The 17247-nt window shown below is 45.6% G+C and overlaps 1 protein-coding gene across 1 annotated transcript in view; it reads left to right on the forward strand.

Moving 5' to 3' along the window:
* The window catches only part of ME3 (malic enzyme 3, NADP(+)-dependent, mitochondrial), a 216336-nt gene that overhangs the window by 145440 nt on the left and 53649 nt on the right, over positions 1-17247 (forward strand). Inside the window, exon 5 of the mRNA XM_011984908.1 lies at positions 9692-9853. Within this exon, the coding sequence (XP_011840298.1) occupies positions 9692-9853 (162 nt within the window). The remainder of the gene's footprint in view (positions 1-9691; positions 9854-17247) is intronic.

Consider the following 17247-nt stretch of genomic DNA (forward strand, 5'->3'; position numbering starts at 1 on the left):
TTTGCAGAGATGGGGTTTTACCATGTTGCCCTGGCTGGTCTTGAACTTCTGGGCTCAAATGATCTGTCCATTGAGGCCTCCCAAAGTCCTGGGATTACAGGCATGAGCCACCATGCCTAGTGATGTTAATTTTTGTATATAAAACATGCAAATTTGTAGAAATGTATTAGCCTCTGGCTAAATCCCCAGATGTCCTGCTATAGAGATATCTATGGAGGAGTTTGAGGGGTTCTGGTATCTAAGATCATTGTTGCTTCTGAAACAAAATGGGTGAGGCGAAAATGCAGAACATCCACTGGCTAGTGGGTGAGGGCATTTTTGGCACCTGAGCTGGGGAGGTGTTGGTGCTGACCAAGTATAGTACAGGGAACTCTCAGGGCCAATGAGTGCTCACATCACCCTGCCTTGCCTGGGAGGCCGTGGTACTCCAACACATCTACTCTGGAAGAGCTCCCTGGAGATTCAGATACAGAGAAGGTATACGGGTCCATACTTGAGGAGCTCGAAGTCTAGTTAGAAAGCCTCATCCAGAAACAATGACAGTACACTGTGTCTCTGCTGCCAACGAGAGAACCATGCACCTCTCTCTCTTTTTCCCTGCCCATTCCCTGAGCCCCTCCACCCTTCTCCACTGGACACCAAATACAGCTTCTTTCTATCTACCTCTCTTTGTGTCCCACCCACTCCTGGCTCTCTCCAGGGAATGATATTATTTAAAAACAGACCAGGTTGGGGACAGAACCTTGGCCCTCAGGAGCCAGGCTCGAGCCACAGCCAAGGCGCTGGGACTTTAATCCTCGCTCGTTTTTTGCGTCTGTGTCTGGGTATCATTTTGCCTTGTGCTTCTCCCTCCTGCTTATCTGCTTCAACTTCAGTTATATGTCCTGCAGGCCCTGCAGGTTTTGGTCCCAGGCCCAGAGAAGCGAATTTCCAGAGCATGTCTAGCATGAATCTGTAATAAAACCTTGAGGACATTAAGGGAAGCCAGCTTACTGGATGGACTAATCTTAGTGGATATGCTGTTGGTGTCCTGTAAAGTTACCTCTTTCACTCACTTTCCTGGACAGTTCAACCATGGGGAAACCTTGGACCTAGGAGGCACTCAGTAGATGCCTACAGAGTTGAATGAATTCAGCTGATAGACATACTGAGCATCTTCCATGTCACAGATACTGTGCTGGGAGGTTCTCCACTAATATATTCGGTGCTTTTGTGCAAATTATGAGGAACTAGAAAGAATGATGAAAAGGTACCTCTGTTTAACAAAAAGGCACCCTTTCCTCCAAGCTGACACAGGGACTTGGTGAGGGGATCATGGACTGGATTTCAGGTTTCAATAGTTCCTCTTATCAGAGCACAACCGTATCAAGGGCCTTGCTGTGAGGGATGCAAAATGAGAAAAACATGGACCCTGCCCTCAAATTGCCTCGTATTGTGGTTAAGAAACCAAGATTTAAATTCAAAATAGAACCTTAGGAGCTAAATAGCTATTGACTTAATAACATATTTTGAGAACCTTCTAAATACTGAACGTTAATTGCCAAAGAGATGGTGACCACAACTGTTGTGATTTTAGAGGAAGAGAAACAGGGCTTTGAGCATCCTGGAAGAGGTAGGACTCCAGCAGTCTCCAAATAAGAGAGACATCCAGAGCCTCTAAGGAGAATGTTAAGTTGCCTGAGCAGATCTGGGCCCGTGATACTGAATTCAGTTGCATTCAACCATCTTTTAGAAAACATCTACTCTGGAAGAGCTCCCTGGAGGTTCAGATACAGAGAATGTATACGGGCCCATACTCAAGGAGCTCAAAGTCTAGTTAGAAAGACTGATCCAGAAACAGTGACAGTACACTGCATCTGTGCTGCCAAACAGAGGACCCCAGAGGACAAGGAGCAGACAGGTGACTGGCTGCCCCCCCACCCTGTGGTACCGCAGAGTACACAGGTGAGTGCCTGGGACCACCTCCATCCTTTATTCCTGTCTCACTTTGAAGAAACCTGGAGATCAGTCCCAGTGACTGTGTAGGGGAATCAGACCAGGCTTTGCAATAAGACAGCCCCGGATTCTGGCCTTGAAGCTTCACTTACCTGCTGCATGTGCCGATATTCTCTCTGAGCTTTGCTCTCCTATTGTGAGGATTAACTATGATAAAGTCTATACACATCGAAGGGCACTTGAATGGATACTGTCATCACTGGAGGTAGTGGAGGCAGCTGTAGCCCAAACAGCAGTGCAAGCAGGGCCTGAGGGGGCTGCCTTACCTGGGAATCACAGGCCACAAATGAGCAATCAAACGATTTGACCCCTAGACATATTTGATTTGGCTCTTAGTGGTTTTCTAATATTTTGAATTTGTAGGCAACATTTTTAAATCAGGAGATTTCATGAGAAATATATATCCAAGGACTTGGATTTCTGGCTTCTCTGGAAAAGCTAGGAGCTCTGAATATTGGGCCTGTAGTTTGGCATGTAAATGGGTCCACTGGAGCTGATTGGACTGCCTGTGGCTTACCCCGGACCCCTCCTTGCCCTACTCACTGGCCTTTATCTGGAGGTTCCTCTCCCCCCACCCCCAGGGTGCCCTTTCAAAGGTTTAGAACTTCCAAGCCACAGTCTTTCTTGTTTTCTGATGTGTATTTTCCAGTTATTTTAGCAAGTGGAGAGGAAGGTCTCCCTACCTAGGTAGGGAATCTCTGCTCATTATTCTTTCATAGCACTTGGGAACTGATGCAGACCCTCTCCTTCACTACTTCATTCTATTCCCACAGTCACTGGGAGAAGTTGGACTAAGGACATCTGAAACCCTCAATGTGGGTCCTGAAGAATGTGTAGGAGTGAGACCGGGTGGGCGTGGTTCACGCCTGTAATCCCAGCACTTTGGGAGGCCGAGGCAGGCGGATCACTTGAGGTCAGGTGTTTGAGACCAGCCTGGCCAACATGGTGAAACCTCATGTCTACTAAAAACACAAAAATGAGTTAGGCATGGTGGCAGGCACCTGTAGTCCCAACTATTCAGGAGGCTGAGGCAAGAGAATCACTTGAACCCAGAAGGTGGAGGTTGCAGTGAGCCTTGTGCCACTGTACTCCATCCTGGGCAACAGAGCAAGACTCTGTCTAAAAAACAAACAAACGACAAAGGGCCGGGCATGGTGGCTCATGCCTGTAATCCCAGCACTTTGGGAGGCTGAGGTGGGCAGATCACCTGAGGTCAGCAGTTGAAGACCAGCCTGGTCAACATGGTGAAACCCTGTCTCTTCTAAAAATACAAATAGTTGGGCGTGGTGGCACGCACCTGTAGTCCCAGCTTCTCGGGAGGCTGAGGCAGGAGAATCACTTGAGCCTGGGAGGCAGAGGTTGCAGTGAGTGGAGATCGGGCCATTGCATTTCAGTCTGGGTGAGAAAGTGAGATCCTGTCTCAAAAAAAAAAATAAAAAAAACAAAGACTGTATAGGGTTGTGTCTTTTGTCAGATGAGCAAGCTGAGGTTAAGTGACTTGTCTGAGGTTACCCACAATTAAGTGTTGGTGCCCAGCCCAGAGCTGTGGTCCTAAATCACTTCTCTAGCATCTGCTAAGTCGGGGAGACAGAGATTTTCCAAGGTATACATATCTTTAGACCTGTTGCTAGCTGCTTGCCTAGAGAAGAGGAGTGGTTTAGAGGAGCTTCTGAATCGACTCACAATGTAAACAATGACTTTCTATGGTTTCCCAGCAAGAAAGTAGAGTTGAAAACTGCAGTGTAAGAAAAGTAGGCTGCGAGGGAAATGGGGCCAAAGCCCAGGGCTGGGGAGACCACGAAGTTTTGTGGGCCTTGCTTTTCAGGAAGGAGGGGGCGGGCCAGGCCAGGCTGCCTTGAGCTGTCCAGCGTAAATCACAAAAAGGAGTGAGAACTGCTTTTCTGACTCTTTCCCACACTGGCCACTGCCTGGAGCCTATAGGAAGGTCCAGCTGAGAACAGCCTCCTCCCTAACAGTTTTCCCAAGCTCCTAAATCTCTCCCTCACCCCAGTCCCAGGAGCTTCGCGGGAGGAGGTGCTGAGAGCCAAGGGATCCTCCTCTGCTACTGGGTACATCCTCTGTAAACAGGCACTTAGGTTTTTACACTTAGAGCAGATTGCTCATGTCAAGTGCCTACCTACCATGCATTGGCCCACTTCGTGTTAAAGCCCACTCTGTGCTTATTTTCAGGTTAGAATTCCTGAAAAACAGTCTCAGAGACGTATTCGGGGGTGCTCTTGTGTCAGTCAACACTTGTGGGAAGGAAGGAAACAGGATAGAGCAGAAGGAGAGGTTGGGCTGCAGTAAGATCTCAAGCAAGGTTCTGCTGAGCCCCTGACGAGGCTCTGGAGCTGGGATGGCCCTTCAAAGGCATCCAGAAGTGAGGCAGCAGAGTGGACCTTTAGATTCCTGTATTGGGCTGCCCTTGGAAGGAGGTGTGGCTTTGGGCAAGGTGGCTCTTTTCAGTAGAGGAAATTCCCCTAAGTGGGCTGATATCCAAGGATACAGCTGGGAAAATAACTCTTTCATTCCTGCAGGAGGATCTGGGCAGCACATGATCGTATCCATCTCATGAGGTATGATGCCAAGTGCTCTACATAGATTAACTCATTGGATTTTCATGGCAACCCCGTAAGAGGTAGGGACTATTGTTATCCCCATTTTCTAGACAAGGAAGCTGAGAGGTTAGGTTCTTTGCAAGGGAGGGGTGGAACCAAGATTTGAAACTAAGAAGTGTGCATTATTTTTGTTGTGGAAAGAGAGAGAGGGAGAAGCAGAAGAAGAAGAGGAGGAGGAGGAGGATAAAAGGAAAGATGAGAAGGAAGGATGAAACAAAAGGAAGAGGAAGAAGAGGGTTGTATAAACAGTGCTGTGGGCAACGCTTGTAGCTATGACTATAGCTACAAGTCCAAGGAAGCTCCAGAGCAAGCAAGACATTTGATCATCAGGTCAGTCTTGGGTCAGTCCCATTGGGTCCACCCAAACTAAAGGGTGTGGGCAATAATTCAGAAAAGGCCTTAGGTCTGAGGCAGGTGGGCAAAGGAAGAATATGGCACAGCATTCCCCAAACCTCCCCATAGTCATAGAGAGACAGGGGAGTTATGAATTATAAAACTCTTCCAAACAAGGAAAATGGGATTCTGTTGTTCTAGAAAAGGTTGCTTGGCTTTAAAGCTCAAGGATGCTGCCCAGGTTTGCCCTCAGCCTTTTGACAATTTACAGAACTAGTGGCTCCCAGCATAAGGTCCATTGATGTTATGAAAACCAAGGTGCAGTGTCTTCTCTCTGAACTTGTTAATCCACAGCAGGTCTGAACTCTGTTCAGTGCCGAAGACACTTTGTTCTCTCTGTTGGATCTATCACATTGCCCGCCATGTGTGAGTGCGTATCACATTATAGACACCAAGTTAAGTGCTGATGAATCAAAGATGACACAACCCATTACTGGCCCCAGAAGAGCTTCAAGCTACCGTGAAGCACAAGGAAATGTACAACTGTAATACAAGGAAGAGAATGATAGGTTTTGTAGGTGAGGAAAATGCTGTGGGAATTCAGAGAAGGAAGTGATAAAATTCAGAAGGGAAGCTTCATGGAAGGAAATGCTTTTTGAACTGTTCCTTGAAACACGCAAGGGTGGTAAGATTTGTATCAAGGAGATAAAGAAATTGAGAAGTAAAATAGCATGTATCCAAGAAAGTACAAGCCTTGTGCAAAATTGAAAATATTTCAGTTTGGATGGAGCATGGAAAGAATAAAGGGGAAATTCAAAGGGCAGCTTGCGCCTAGCCCATGGAAGGCTTTAGGTGCCAGTCTAAGATGTTTGGGCTTTGTTTTACAGACATTGGGAACCATTAGAGATCTGGGGGCAAAAAAAGTGATATATCTGGGTGTGCTTCGGAAAAAATGAAATGGAATGGGGAAAATCCAGTAGAGAGACCAGTCAGGAGAACTGGAGTCAGGAGAATACTGTAGTGGCTCAAGTGAAGATGGATGATCCGATCCGAGGCAGTAGCAATAATATGAAGATAATGGAACAGATGTTTAAAATAGGGAGCAGGCACAATCAGCAGAACTTGGTGACCAATTGGCTGTTGTTGACTAACAGAGAAGAATCAAAGAAGACTGGACGTTTTTGAACTTGGAAGATACAGGGTAACAGAGCAGGAGGACAGCAGAGTAAAAAGGATCAAAAGGAGTAAGAGGGAAAAGAGGATTCCTTTGGTTAGGGAATTGTGGGATTTGGGAAGAGTACTGGACATTTGAGTGGCAATGTCCAGCAGACAGTTATCTATAGGTGTCATCTACTTAGAGAGGACAGTAGGAGCCATAGCAATGGATGAGGATGCCAAGGTTAAAGCTGTTAAGTTTCACATGGCCAGACTTTCTTAAATGTTGCATTTGCCATGGTCTCCCCTTGGTTTCTTTTTCACTCATTCATTTAACAGATAACTATTGCATGGTCTTTCTGTGTTTAATGTTAAACTGGAGAGATCAGAAATAATTTCAAAGTCTGAGATATAATCTTTGCCCTAAATAATCATCATCATTACAATCATAAGAGCAGCAACCATTTATTCATCATTCTTACTTTATACAAGGCACCAGGTTAAAATGAGACATATATTATTATATTTCATCATTACAACAACCTGAGGAGTTAAGTATTATTATTATTATACCCATTTTATGGAGAATTGAAGCTCAGAATAGTTATCTATTTATCTAAAATTACACATGGCACATCATCAAGGATCCTAGATTCAAAAACTGGTTATCAGATTCCAAAGCACCTGCCATTAACCACTAAGGCTGTTTGGTGAGATAAAATGTGCATTTTAAAACAAAGTTAATAACAACCCAGCTGCTTTCACCATCAAAGGATTAAATAACACCTTGTGCAGGTCTCAGCAGGCAGTGGGTCCTTAACACATGCTTGTGAAAGGCAGGCAAACGGACAGGAAGGGTATGTGGTAGATATGGCAATTCAGGGGAAGGAGAAATTTCAGTAGATTATAATGAGCAGAATTTATGCTGCTGAAGAATGGGGAGAACAACCCTCCAGGAGAAAGGAATAGACAGGTTGAGATGGAGAGGTGGTAGGCAAATTCAGAGTGTGTCTGGGAAGAATGAGAAGGCCAGCACAGCCAGAGAAGGCAATTGTGTACAGATGTGTAGCAGGAAATAAGTTTCAGAAGGTCAGTTGGATTCAGGTCATTAAAGAGTTAAGTATTTTGGACTCTATTCTACGGACAGTTCAAAGTCACTAAAGGTCTTTGAGCCTGGGAATGGCATAATGAAAATGGGCTTTTGACACAATGAATCCGACATTGGTTAGCAGGAGAGAATGGAAGGAAGGAAGGTGAGAGGCAAGCAGTCTCGTTGTGAAACTGTTGCAATAACTCAACTATAACCGTGCTAAGATTGTGGGTGGACAGTAGATGGAGGTGAGACACTCATTAAGAGGAGCTGGGCATGCAGTAGAATGCCCTGGGGCATGTCCAGGCTGGGAGAGTGCCACTGCAGAGCCCTGTCACCATCCTAGGGTTGTGGGGATAACAGCCTGGAGTAGCAGATTTCCTCCGTTTAACTTCATGTCACTCACTGCCCCTTCAGCACAGAGAAGGATTCTGAGAGAATGGGAACCATAATAAGGAAGCTCTAATTAGGAGAGACGATAGAGAAATGCCCAGAGTTTGGACACCCAGGGGCAGCATGAGGGCATAGTCTCCAACAGGGAGAGCTACCAAGAGGAGGTCAGATGCAGGTTGCAGAGAGGGTGGCGCCAAAGCAGGGCAGGACTTTGCCAAGATCACAGGCACTTTACCCCAGCCAGTTGGGGTGGTAGAAGGAGCCCTGAACCAGGAACCTTGTCCTGTCACATTCACTAGCAAGATGACCTTGCTAAGTCACCTAATCTTTTAAGATAACTGATGTGGAAACATCCAGCCAGTGCCTGGCATGTGGCCGACACTTAACAAATATATGGAGGAAATAAAGGTTTCTGTTTGCTCACCTGTGAAGCAGAGATAACAGCCTCAGATTCACCTACCTGCTCAAGTTATGGGGAGGGTCACATGAGATGCAGTCTGTGAGCACTCTCCAAAGAGGCAGTCGAGCAATCTAAGGGAGAATATCATGATTTTCATGGATCTCTTGTACTCTCCAGAGACCCCTTTCCAGAAGCAAAGGAGTGTTTTTAAAACTGTCTACACCCATTTCCACTAAAAGAGAGAATAGAAGTGAGAAGAAACCATAAGCCCTTTGGTTACCAGATCATAAACTCTTCCAGGGAAAGAATGGGTCTTCATCTCTTTACCCCTAGTGCCCAGCAATGTACCTTCATGGATTTAACCAAACCCTATGGTGCCCATCAGGACACCTGTAGCCTAGAGTAGATCCAAAGCCAGGTTCCAATGAAGGGATGAGGGACCTATAAACTTAACTGTTTTAGAGATAGAGAGAGCTGGCGATGGTGAGCAGGTGAGAGTGGCCTACAAACAACTTCACCGTTACCCTGAGGGGCTCTCCTTGGCCAGACATTCAAGGCCTTTCACAGTCTGACTCCTGCCTGACTTTCCATTCTTTCCCTTCCTGCAACCTACACCTCCTCGTTCCCCAAACACACCCTACATTCTCCCCACCCCCAGCACCTCCACCCTGGATTTTAACTTTCTTTTGTATCAAATGCCCTTCTCCCGACCCATGCCCCACAATCTCCACCTGTCCAAGGTAGGGCATGTGTGTCCCTTCACCCATGAAGGGTTACCTTCCTATCTTCTAATCTCTGCCACCCTGTATGCTATTCTGCTGCTGTCCGGCTTCCCTCCCAGAATCACGATTATTAATATACACATTCCATCTCTCCTTTGGCCCATTAATCCTTTAAGGACTGGGTCCGTGCATATTTGTTTTTGTAGATGTGCAAACTGAAGCTCCCCCAGAATTTGTCAGTGTCTTATGCAAAGTAGGTGCTTCATAAATATGCAATACATGAATAAAAGAATAACCATTATAATAATACAATTATTCCTCTCATCACCATCAGCTTCATTCACATCTATTAATTCACAGTAGGTAAGCCTTGAAGTAGCACGACATCTAGTACATCAGCAATTCTTTGCCAAATGCAAAAGGTAAATCCCAGTGCAGCTTGAAACTCTTCCTGATTTCGTGTGCAATAATGATCCTAGAAGATGTCACAAGGAGTCCTGTTCTTTGCAAATCGGATTTTTCATAATCCAGGAGTAGGTCGGAGAGCATTTAGATTAGCCTCTAAATCCTGGAGCTGTAGCAGCAGCACAAACACTTATTTTTCATTTTCTCCTTTAATTATGCCCTTCCCTCCCCACCACCCCAAGTCTCAGGCTGAGAGTGTCTGTTTAGTTTCCTTGAGGAAGAGTGAAGTGACTTGATGTGGTTTCCCTCTAGCTGTTTCTGCAGCCCCCACCTGAAGCTCAGAATGCAAGGCAGGCATCTTTCTGTCATCTGCTCTCAGTAGGGTTTCTCACCAGCCTGCCAGGAAGGACCGGCCACCCGCAGGTGAATAAATGCTCTGGCCTTATCCCAGACAAACTCTTCTATACCGGCAAAGTCGGTGGGCATCCAGTCGCCAAGCCTGATGGGCCGGGGCTGCTAAAATGAGCACTCTGTCACGGGAAGTGCTGTCCCTGATTGATGGTGCCCTGCTGTTTTTCAGGCCGTGGTGGTGACTGATGGGGAGCGCATCCTGGGCCTGGGAGACCTGGGCTGCTACGGCATGGGCATCCCTGTGGGCAAGCTGGCCCTGTACACAGCGTGCGGAGGAGTGAACCCACAGCAGTGCCTCCCTGTGCTACTGGATGTCGGCACCAACAATGAGGTAACACGCTGCCCAGGCCAGGAGCTCTGGGGCCAGAAGGTGGCAATGGGGACAGGGTGAGGAGCATGTTTGTGGGTGGTTATATCTACACAGCAATGGGCCATTTCTTTCTTGGCATCTCCTTGACCAGGGCACTCCTCCTATACAGTTGTGGAGTAGAGGACCTTCTTCCCTGGTTGCCCACCCCTAGCTCCATTCTGTTCCCTCTCCCACTCCTGGGTCCCCTTGATCCTCTACCTCTGTGAGGCCCTCTATACCCACAATGACCCCTGCCTGGGGTTCCTTCCTCTTTGACCCCCATTACCCCATGTAGTTTCCATTTCCCTTGAGGTGGGAGTGACCCCTGGGCTGTGTTTTTTAGCATTCTCAAGGCAGTCTGCCCCAGTGGAAGGATTAGAATGCAGAGTACCAGGGGCCAAAATGTCTGACTCAGACAGATTAGTGTCCTGCAAACCCACTGAGAGAAACCGAGTCAAGCTGTAGGTGAGATCCATCTGCACGATTCCTAGCAGTTTGTGGTTTAAGGAGTTCAGGCCCCAGCCAAGAGTTTCTCTGCTCTGGGAACCACCATGGGCACGTCTGTGATTCGCAGCTCTGTCTCTGTGTCAGAAAACATGAAAAAATATCCAAGGATTCCCTCTTAATGATATTTATCTTTGAGATCAGTGCATGTTCATCTTTTCAAAATTCAGGCCAGGCACAGTCACTCACGCCTGTATTCTCAGCACTTTGGGAGGCTGATCGGGGCGGGATCACCTGAGGCCAGGAGTTTGAGACCAGCCTGACCAACATGGTGAAATCCCATCTCTACTAAAAATACAAAAATTAGCTGGGTGTGGTGGCACACACCTGTAATCCCAGCTACTGGGGAGGCTGAGACAGGACAATCCCAGGAGAACCTGGGAGGCAGAGCTTGCAGTGAGCTGAGATCACACCACTGTACTCCAGCCTGGGTGACAGAGCAAGACTCTGTCTTAAATAAATAAATAAATAAACAAACAAATAAATAGAGACAATTCAGAGAAGTGTTAAAAAATAAGGTATCAGCCACACAACAAGTGCTAATCGTTGTTTACATATTGGTATATTTTCTCCCAGCCTTTTTTTTTTCCCATGAACTTATAAAACAAAAGTTGTGTTCTTATTATATATACAGTATTTTATATTTCTTTTTCAAATTTAATTATCTGTCATGAGTTTTCTTTCAGGTCATTAACCATTCTTCCGTAGTGTCTGTTTAATAGCTACCTGGTGTATCATAATTTACATAAGAAAACCCCCACAGTTGGGCACTTAGGTTGTTTCTAGTCTTTTTAAAATATAAATTGTGCTCTGAAACCCATTTTGGCAGATGGGTCTTTGTTACTATCTTTGAGTATTTCCTTAGGATAAATTTCTAGAAATGTAAGTATTGAAGCAAAAGGAATGGTCATTTTTTAAATTCTTGATTCACATTGTCAAAAAGTTATTCTTATTTGCATTCGGCAGTGATCTCTCTTAAGAAAATTTGCCAAGACTCTTTACATGGCCTTCCTCTTCCCTAAACACAGTGCATCCCCATTTCTTTTCTTTTCTTTTTTTTTTTTTTTTTTTGACGGAGTCTCACTTTGTTGTCCAGGCTAGAATGCAGTAGTGTGATCTTGGCTCGCTGTAACCTCTGCTTTCCTGGTTCAAGCAATTCTCCTGTCTCAGCCTCCTGAGTAGCAGGGATTACAGGCATGTGCCACCATGCTCAGCTAATTTTTGTATTTTTAGTAGAGATGGGGTTTCACCATGTTGGTCAGGCTGGTCTCAAACTCCTGACCTCAAGTGATCAGCCTGCCTCGGCCTCCCAAAATGCTGGGATTGCAGACGTGAGCCACCATGCCCAGCCCAGGCATCCCCATTTCAAACAAAAGCAAGCACTTTAGATCCTAGTAAGGAATGATGCTTATTCAGGCTTCATCTGCAGATACGATCAAATGATGGAATGGTGGGCAGACCTTGCTTAACAGCTGGGAAATCCTGGGGGTGGGGGTGGGAATGAGATGAGGGAGGGCAAGAAAGTGGGAAAACTATTGGTTTGGGATCTTGGTTCCCAGTACCATGACAAGCCAAGGACCTTGGTTGCAGTACCATGATGAGCCAGATAAGTCACTGCACCTCCTTAGACTTAATTCTCTTTCAGTTTATTGAGAGACTAGACCAGAAAGTTACTAAGCATCCTTCAACCTCTAAAACTGCCTGGTCTCCATGTGTCTCCTCACCAGCTCAGGAGACAGGAGGTTGGATCAGGATACATGCTTTACAGCTGCTCATCAAAACCAGTCTTCAAGTTTTGCTCTGCACAGTGATGCCCTACCCCCACCCAGATATCTGAGTTTTGCTGAAATTGTCTTTTGGCCTCACAGAATGCTTCTTTGCAGACGTGGATGAGTGCAGCAAACTTTGTTTTATTCTTCCTCTCGAACACCTCCTGCTGTGTTCCAACTGGATTTAATTGAGACCTTCATTCCTTCTAAAAGCTGGCTTTAGGCAAGAATTAGAACAGATTGAGTCTGATTCTGAGGCCACTGCATCCACTGGAAGGGTGCTGGCTGTGCTGATGCATTGGGATCCTTTGTCATTGAAGGTCCAGCACACAGCAATGATATGCTGAAGTTTAGAGCTGGCTCTAACTTGTAACAAACCCACCAGAAAAAAATGACTGGAAGGTAGCAGTAATTGTGGATCAGGCCCTTTTTATGGACCACTCAGTTTAAGCCTTGCAATAACTCTGTGAGTGGAGCATCTGTCATTACCCTGTTTTTTACAGCATAGGAAACTGAGGCCCAGAGAGTTTTATTTACCCAAGAAGATCTGCTAGAAGAGGCAGGGCTAGGAGCCAAATCCAAGTTTGTGCTCCTCTCCCCATGTTATACCTGTGCCTAGTTTCTGTTGCTTTATAAGTAAAGATTTTTTTCTTGATTTTCAGAATTTTTATTGCTAAAATAAATTTAGAACATTATTCAAAATTTTAAAGAAAAAGGAAATGGTATTTCTCCCACAATGCTGCATTTGTGTTTCTTCTCAATATTTTTCTATGCCTATACATAAAGGTAGTTATTACCTAGGTGTAATCATAATGTAATTTTGTTCTAATTTCTTCAATTAAGATTCTTTTGTGAACACTTTGCCTTAGTTAATAAAAGTTTATTGAGTGTTTAGTGGGTGTCAGGCACCCTGCTGAGCCTGAAGGAGATAAATGCGGGTCAGCCTGAATAGAATATTCTAGTTGTCAGTGTTTCAACACTGTCACCTAATTGGTCACTTTAATGAGTCGTGTGTCACATCTACTCAAAGCGTCTACTTCTTCTGGTGCTTTAGGCCTCTAGAATCACCTCTCCCTCCTGGATGTGGAGGGGAGAGAACCTCCCCTGGGTCTGCATCTTATGTCAGGGAGGGACCAGAGTACCCCCATCTGGGAGGAGGGAACATGCCCTGATCTGCCCTCTGTATGTGCCGCGGGGGGTGAGAGGAAGCCGTTCTTCCCCAGTATATTATTCTCCCCATTTTCAGATAAGGAAACTGAGACTGAAACATGTCAACTACTTACCTCAGGTCCCACAGCTCTAAGTGTCAGAGCTGGGATTGGAACCCAGCTCTCTGGCTCCACAGCTACCTTGCCCAACATGGTGCACTGCTCCAAGGGGTCTGGTGTTTGCATTATAGACTGGGAAATGGGGGCCGAGAATGGCAGGATCCCACGGACATTCAGAATCAAGTCAGAGGATAGCAATACTGTTTACACCATCCCCTCCAGGGAATGGTGGGCCCCCCTCCAGACCCATTTGAGGAAACTCAGGACACAAAATTTTCAAAGTTATAAAGTGACCAACATTAGCAAGATGGTGATTTTTCTCTTTCCAAATGGATTTACTATGTGATCTCCCAACTACAGTTCCTTTTTTTTTTTTTTTTTTTTTCCAATGAATCCGTTTGCAAGACATTCCCCCCAGAAGTCCCAGGGCACACCTTTTGCTCAGAGCAAGCCTGAGATGTAACAGAGGGAAGCTTGGCCTTTTACCATTTTAATCTCACGTGTCCACGCAGGGAGGATGCTGTCATGGGGGTTTTTAGTGTCAGAATAACTTGACCATCTGTGTGTATGTCTCCATAAAAACTCCTGAGGCAACAGGAGCTTTAATCACAGTCAAAGACAACACCCCTCCAGGTTTCCTGTTGAAGGAAAACATCTGCTGCCCACAGCCCTGAAACTCTGCGTCACTTTTACCTGCCGACAACAAGGAGATTTGGAAAAATAAATACGTGGGGCCGTGATCCCATGAAGAAAGGACATCCCATGATTAAGTTCCAAGGGGGTAGGGGGAGGGAGTGCCTGCTCAACCTTCCATCGTGGCTGCGTGTGAATTGGATTTATTTTGTTTCATCCATACGCAGCCAGTCACAGACTATTCAGGTTAGAAGGCGCCTGAGTACCATCTTGTTCAACCCCCTTGTTTTACATGGGAAAAGAGACTCAGAGCAGAAAGGGCTTCCCCAAGGTTTGACTCCAAACCCAGCACTCATCCCACCCTGTGCTAAGGCAGAGTGGGGGAATCCCGGGGGATGGGGCTTGGCTTTAAAATGACCCTGCTGAGCCTTGGAGGTCTTCTCCTGGCAGAAGTCTTGAGCCTCTATGAATTCACCTCAGAAGGAGATGCTGTGTGATCTTCTGGAACTGAAGAATGGGAGGAGGGAGGGGAGTCATGTCTGCTTAGGGAAACAAACATGGGAGCAGAGCATCAGCAGAGCCTGGTAAATACTGCTTTGGGTGTTATTGGATTGCCAAGGAAGCATGGAGTTGACAACCAGGCTGGGTGTTGCCGGGTTTCTTCTACCTTGCAAGATTATCATTATTTAGCCTTCACCATGTGGTGCCATCATAGAGATCACTCTCTACACATGTGTAACCTATGAGGATACCCTTGCTAGGATCTTTGTAGCTTACCCCAGGCTTAGCTGAGCTTCCCAAGGAATGAGTGGTAGGTGGGACTGCCACTGTGGGGAGAAAGCGTGCTGTGCCCACATCATGAATCCAAACCCGTGACCTCCCAGACCCCCAGGTTCCCTGAGTAACATCACAGCATGCCTGTTGCTATGCAAGATAAATATTTTTTCAACCAGGAGGTTTATCTGTCCTCCAGCTGAAATGCAATGCTCACTGATATGGGCAGTGAAGAGGAGGAAACTGTTTCGTTTTCCATGACATTTTGTCTCCAAGACAAACCTTACGGGAGGCAGAGCTGGGCAAATAGCCACAGAGAGCACATTCAACCCTCTAACTCCCATGGCAGAGGAGAAAGTTCTGCTTCACCCACTTTGAATAAAGGCCTTCACCTAAAATTATAATCATTGACTTACTTGGTTCCAAAGGGGACTTAGTAACTAACAGAGGGGAAAGATTTCATCACTCAATATTTAGGTGCCAGGCACCCTGCTGAACACTAAAGTTTGGAAGTGAATAAACCTGGTTCCCACCCTGGGAAGAGTCCTGGTCTAGAAACCGTGATTTCTGCTGTGTCGTTTCCACCAATGTGTTTTGTGACTTTGGGCAGCTCGTTTATTCTTTCCAGCCTTCAAAAACTCATTTGGAGAAAGCTGAACCAAGTGATTTCTAAGACCTTCCTAGTTTTTAATTCAGCATCTCCTTAGCCCAGTCCCAGGACTCTGGCAATCATATCACTAAATGCTTCTCAAGGGCTTATGTGTTCCATCACTGTACAATTAGCTGGGGAGATGCAGATGAATGAGGAGCTCAAAGAGCTTGCATTGTGTGATAGAAATCATTATTATTCCCATTTAACAGAGAGCAGAGAAAAGTTAAATACCTTCCCCAAAGCCACAGAGCTAGTCAAGTGACAAAGCCTCAATTCAAACCCAGGTCTATCTGATTTGAAAGCCTAGAGCCCCTTTGGGCCCTACCGAGGACGCTCAGAGGGGATGATCCTGACCACAGCCACCAGGTCCAGCAGCGTCCTTTCCCCCACGGCATGTTGCCTCCAAACTTGAAGATTCCTCTGCCTCTATTGATAGGGTTACCAGATTTAGCAAATAAAAATACCGGACACCAGTGACATTTAAATTTCAGATAGGCAATTCAACATTTTTTTAGCGTAAGTGTGTTCCACGTAATACATAGGTCACAATTCTAAACATTTCTTTTTAATTATTGCCTGTCTGAAATTCAAATTTAACTGGGCATCCCATATTTTATCTGGCAATACTATCTGCTGAAATATTCTCTTCTCTTCTAAATCATATGAAGAAGTCAAGATAGAGGAGGGCTACAAGGAGGGGGTCCAGGCAAGTTACTACTCCTACCCCTTACTGGCAGGCATTCTTATATCTGAATCAGTTGGCGGATACAGAGCAGAATGTTGGCTGTTTGTTCCATGTTGTGCCAAGTCAGCCGTGGGAGCTCTGCCCACTACTCTTTTAGAGAAGCCATTTCCACTCCTGCTAAAGGAGAACCAGTTGACTAGAGATGTGGACACAGCCTTTCCTCTGAATTCATTCCAGCTCTCCCCGTTCCCCAGCCTGGTCTGCAGGTCAAGAGCCTGGACCTTCCCAGCCACTACTGACCTCTTCCAGGAGGACCAGGCAGAGGGTAAGGAGCTGCCCCTTGGCTCCCTGGCTCCCTGGCCCCCACAATGCCAAGGGATGGGACAAAGAGGACGCTTCATCATGAGACCCAGACAAAGCTCAATCTCAGCATAGCTACTTTCTGGCTCTGTGAGCTTGGGCAGTTTATTTAAACCCTTGAACTCCAACTTCCTCTAAAATGGGATGAGAAGAGGTCAGACTATTAGAAGGAATGAATTAGTGCATTACTTGAGAGCTCTATATAAACATAAGCTATTTTTTAATGTCACATCCATAAGGGAACTTTTTTCATGTTTTGTGGTTAAAGTATCTGAGACATAGAACATTTTATTATGGAAGCAAAATATAAGGACTTTTAAAAAGCTTTTTATAGTTGCCCTTGTATCTCAGCAATATCTCATTATGGTTGACCTTTGATCTTTACTGCAGTATACTGAGAAATTTTTTGAAAATCTAAAAATCCCTTAGCACCACTGGGGAACTTAACTTACCCTAGAAACTGCATATGCAGGATTGAGAAATTCACTCTATGCTGCCTGATGCACTAAGATTCAAATCTGTGAGTTGGCAACATTCCAAATTATAACTCACCACGGACCCTTTTAATCTTTGTAAGAACTGGCAAAGTGAACGTTTTCTGCCAGTGCCAAGAGTAACACTATTTTCAGTCATTTTTTATGTATGTCCTTCCAAGCTCTGTATGTGTGTGTTTCAGAGAGTTATAATTATGATATCTGTGTAATTTTGTATCCTGCTTTTTCCACTTTAAA

The sequence above is a fragment of the Mandrillus leucophaeus genome, unplaced genomic scaffold (genome assembly GCF_000951045.1).
Source record: "Mandrillus leucophaeus isolate KB7577 unplaced genomic scaffold, Mleu.le_1.0 Scaffold276, whole genome shotgun sequence".
NCBI lineage: Eukaryota > Metazoa > Chordata > Mammalia > Primates > Cercopithecidae > Mandrillus > Mandrillus leucophaeus.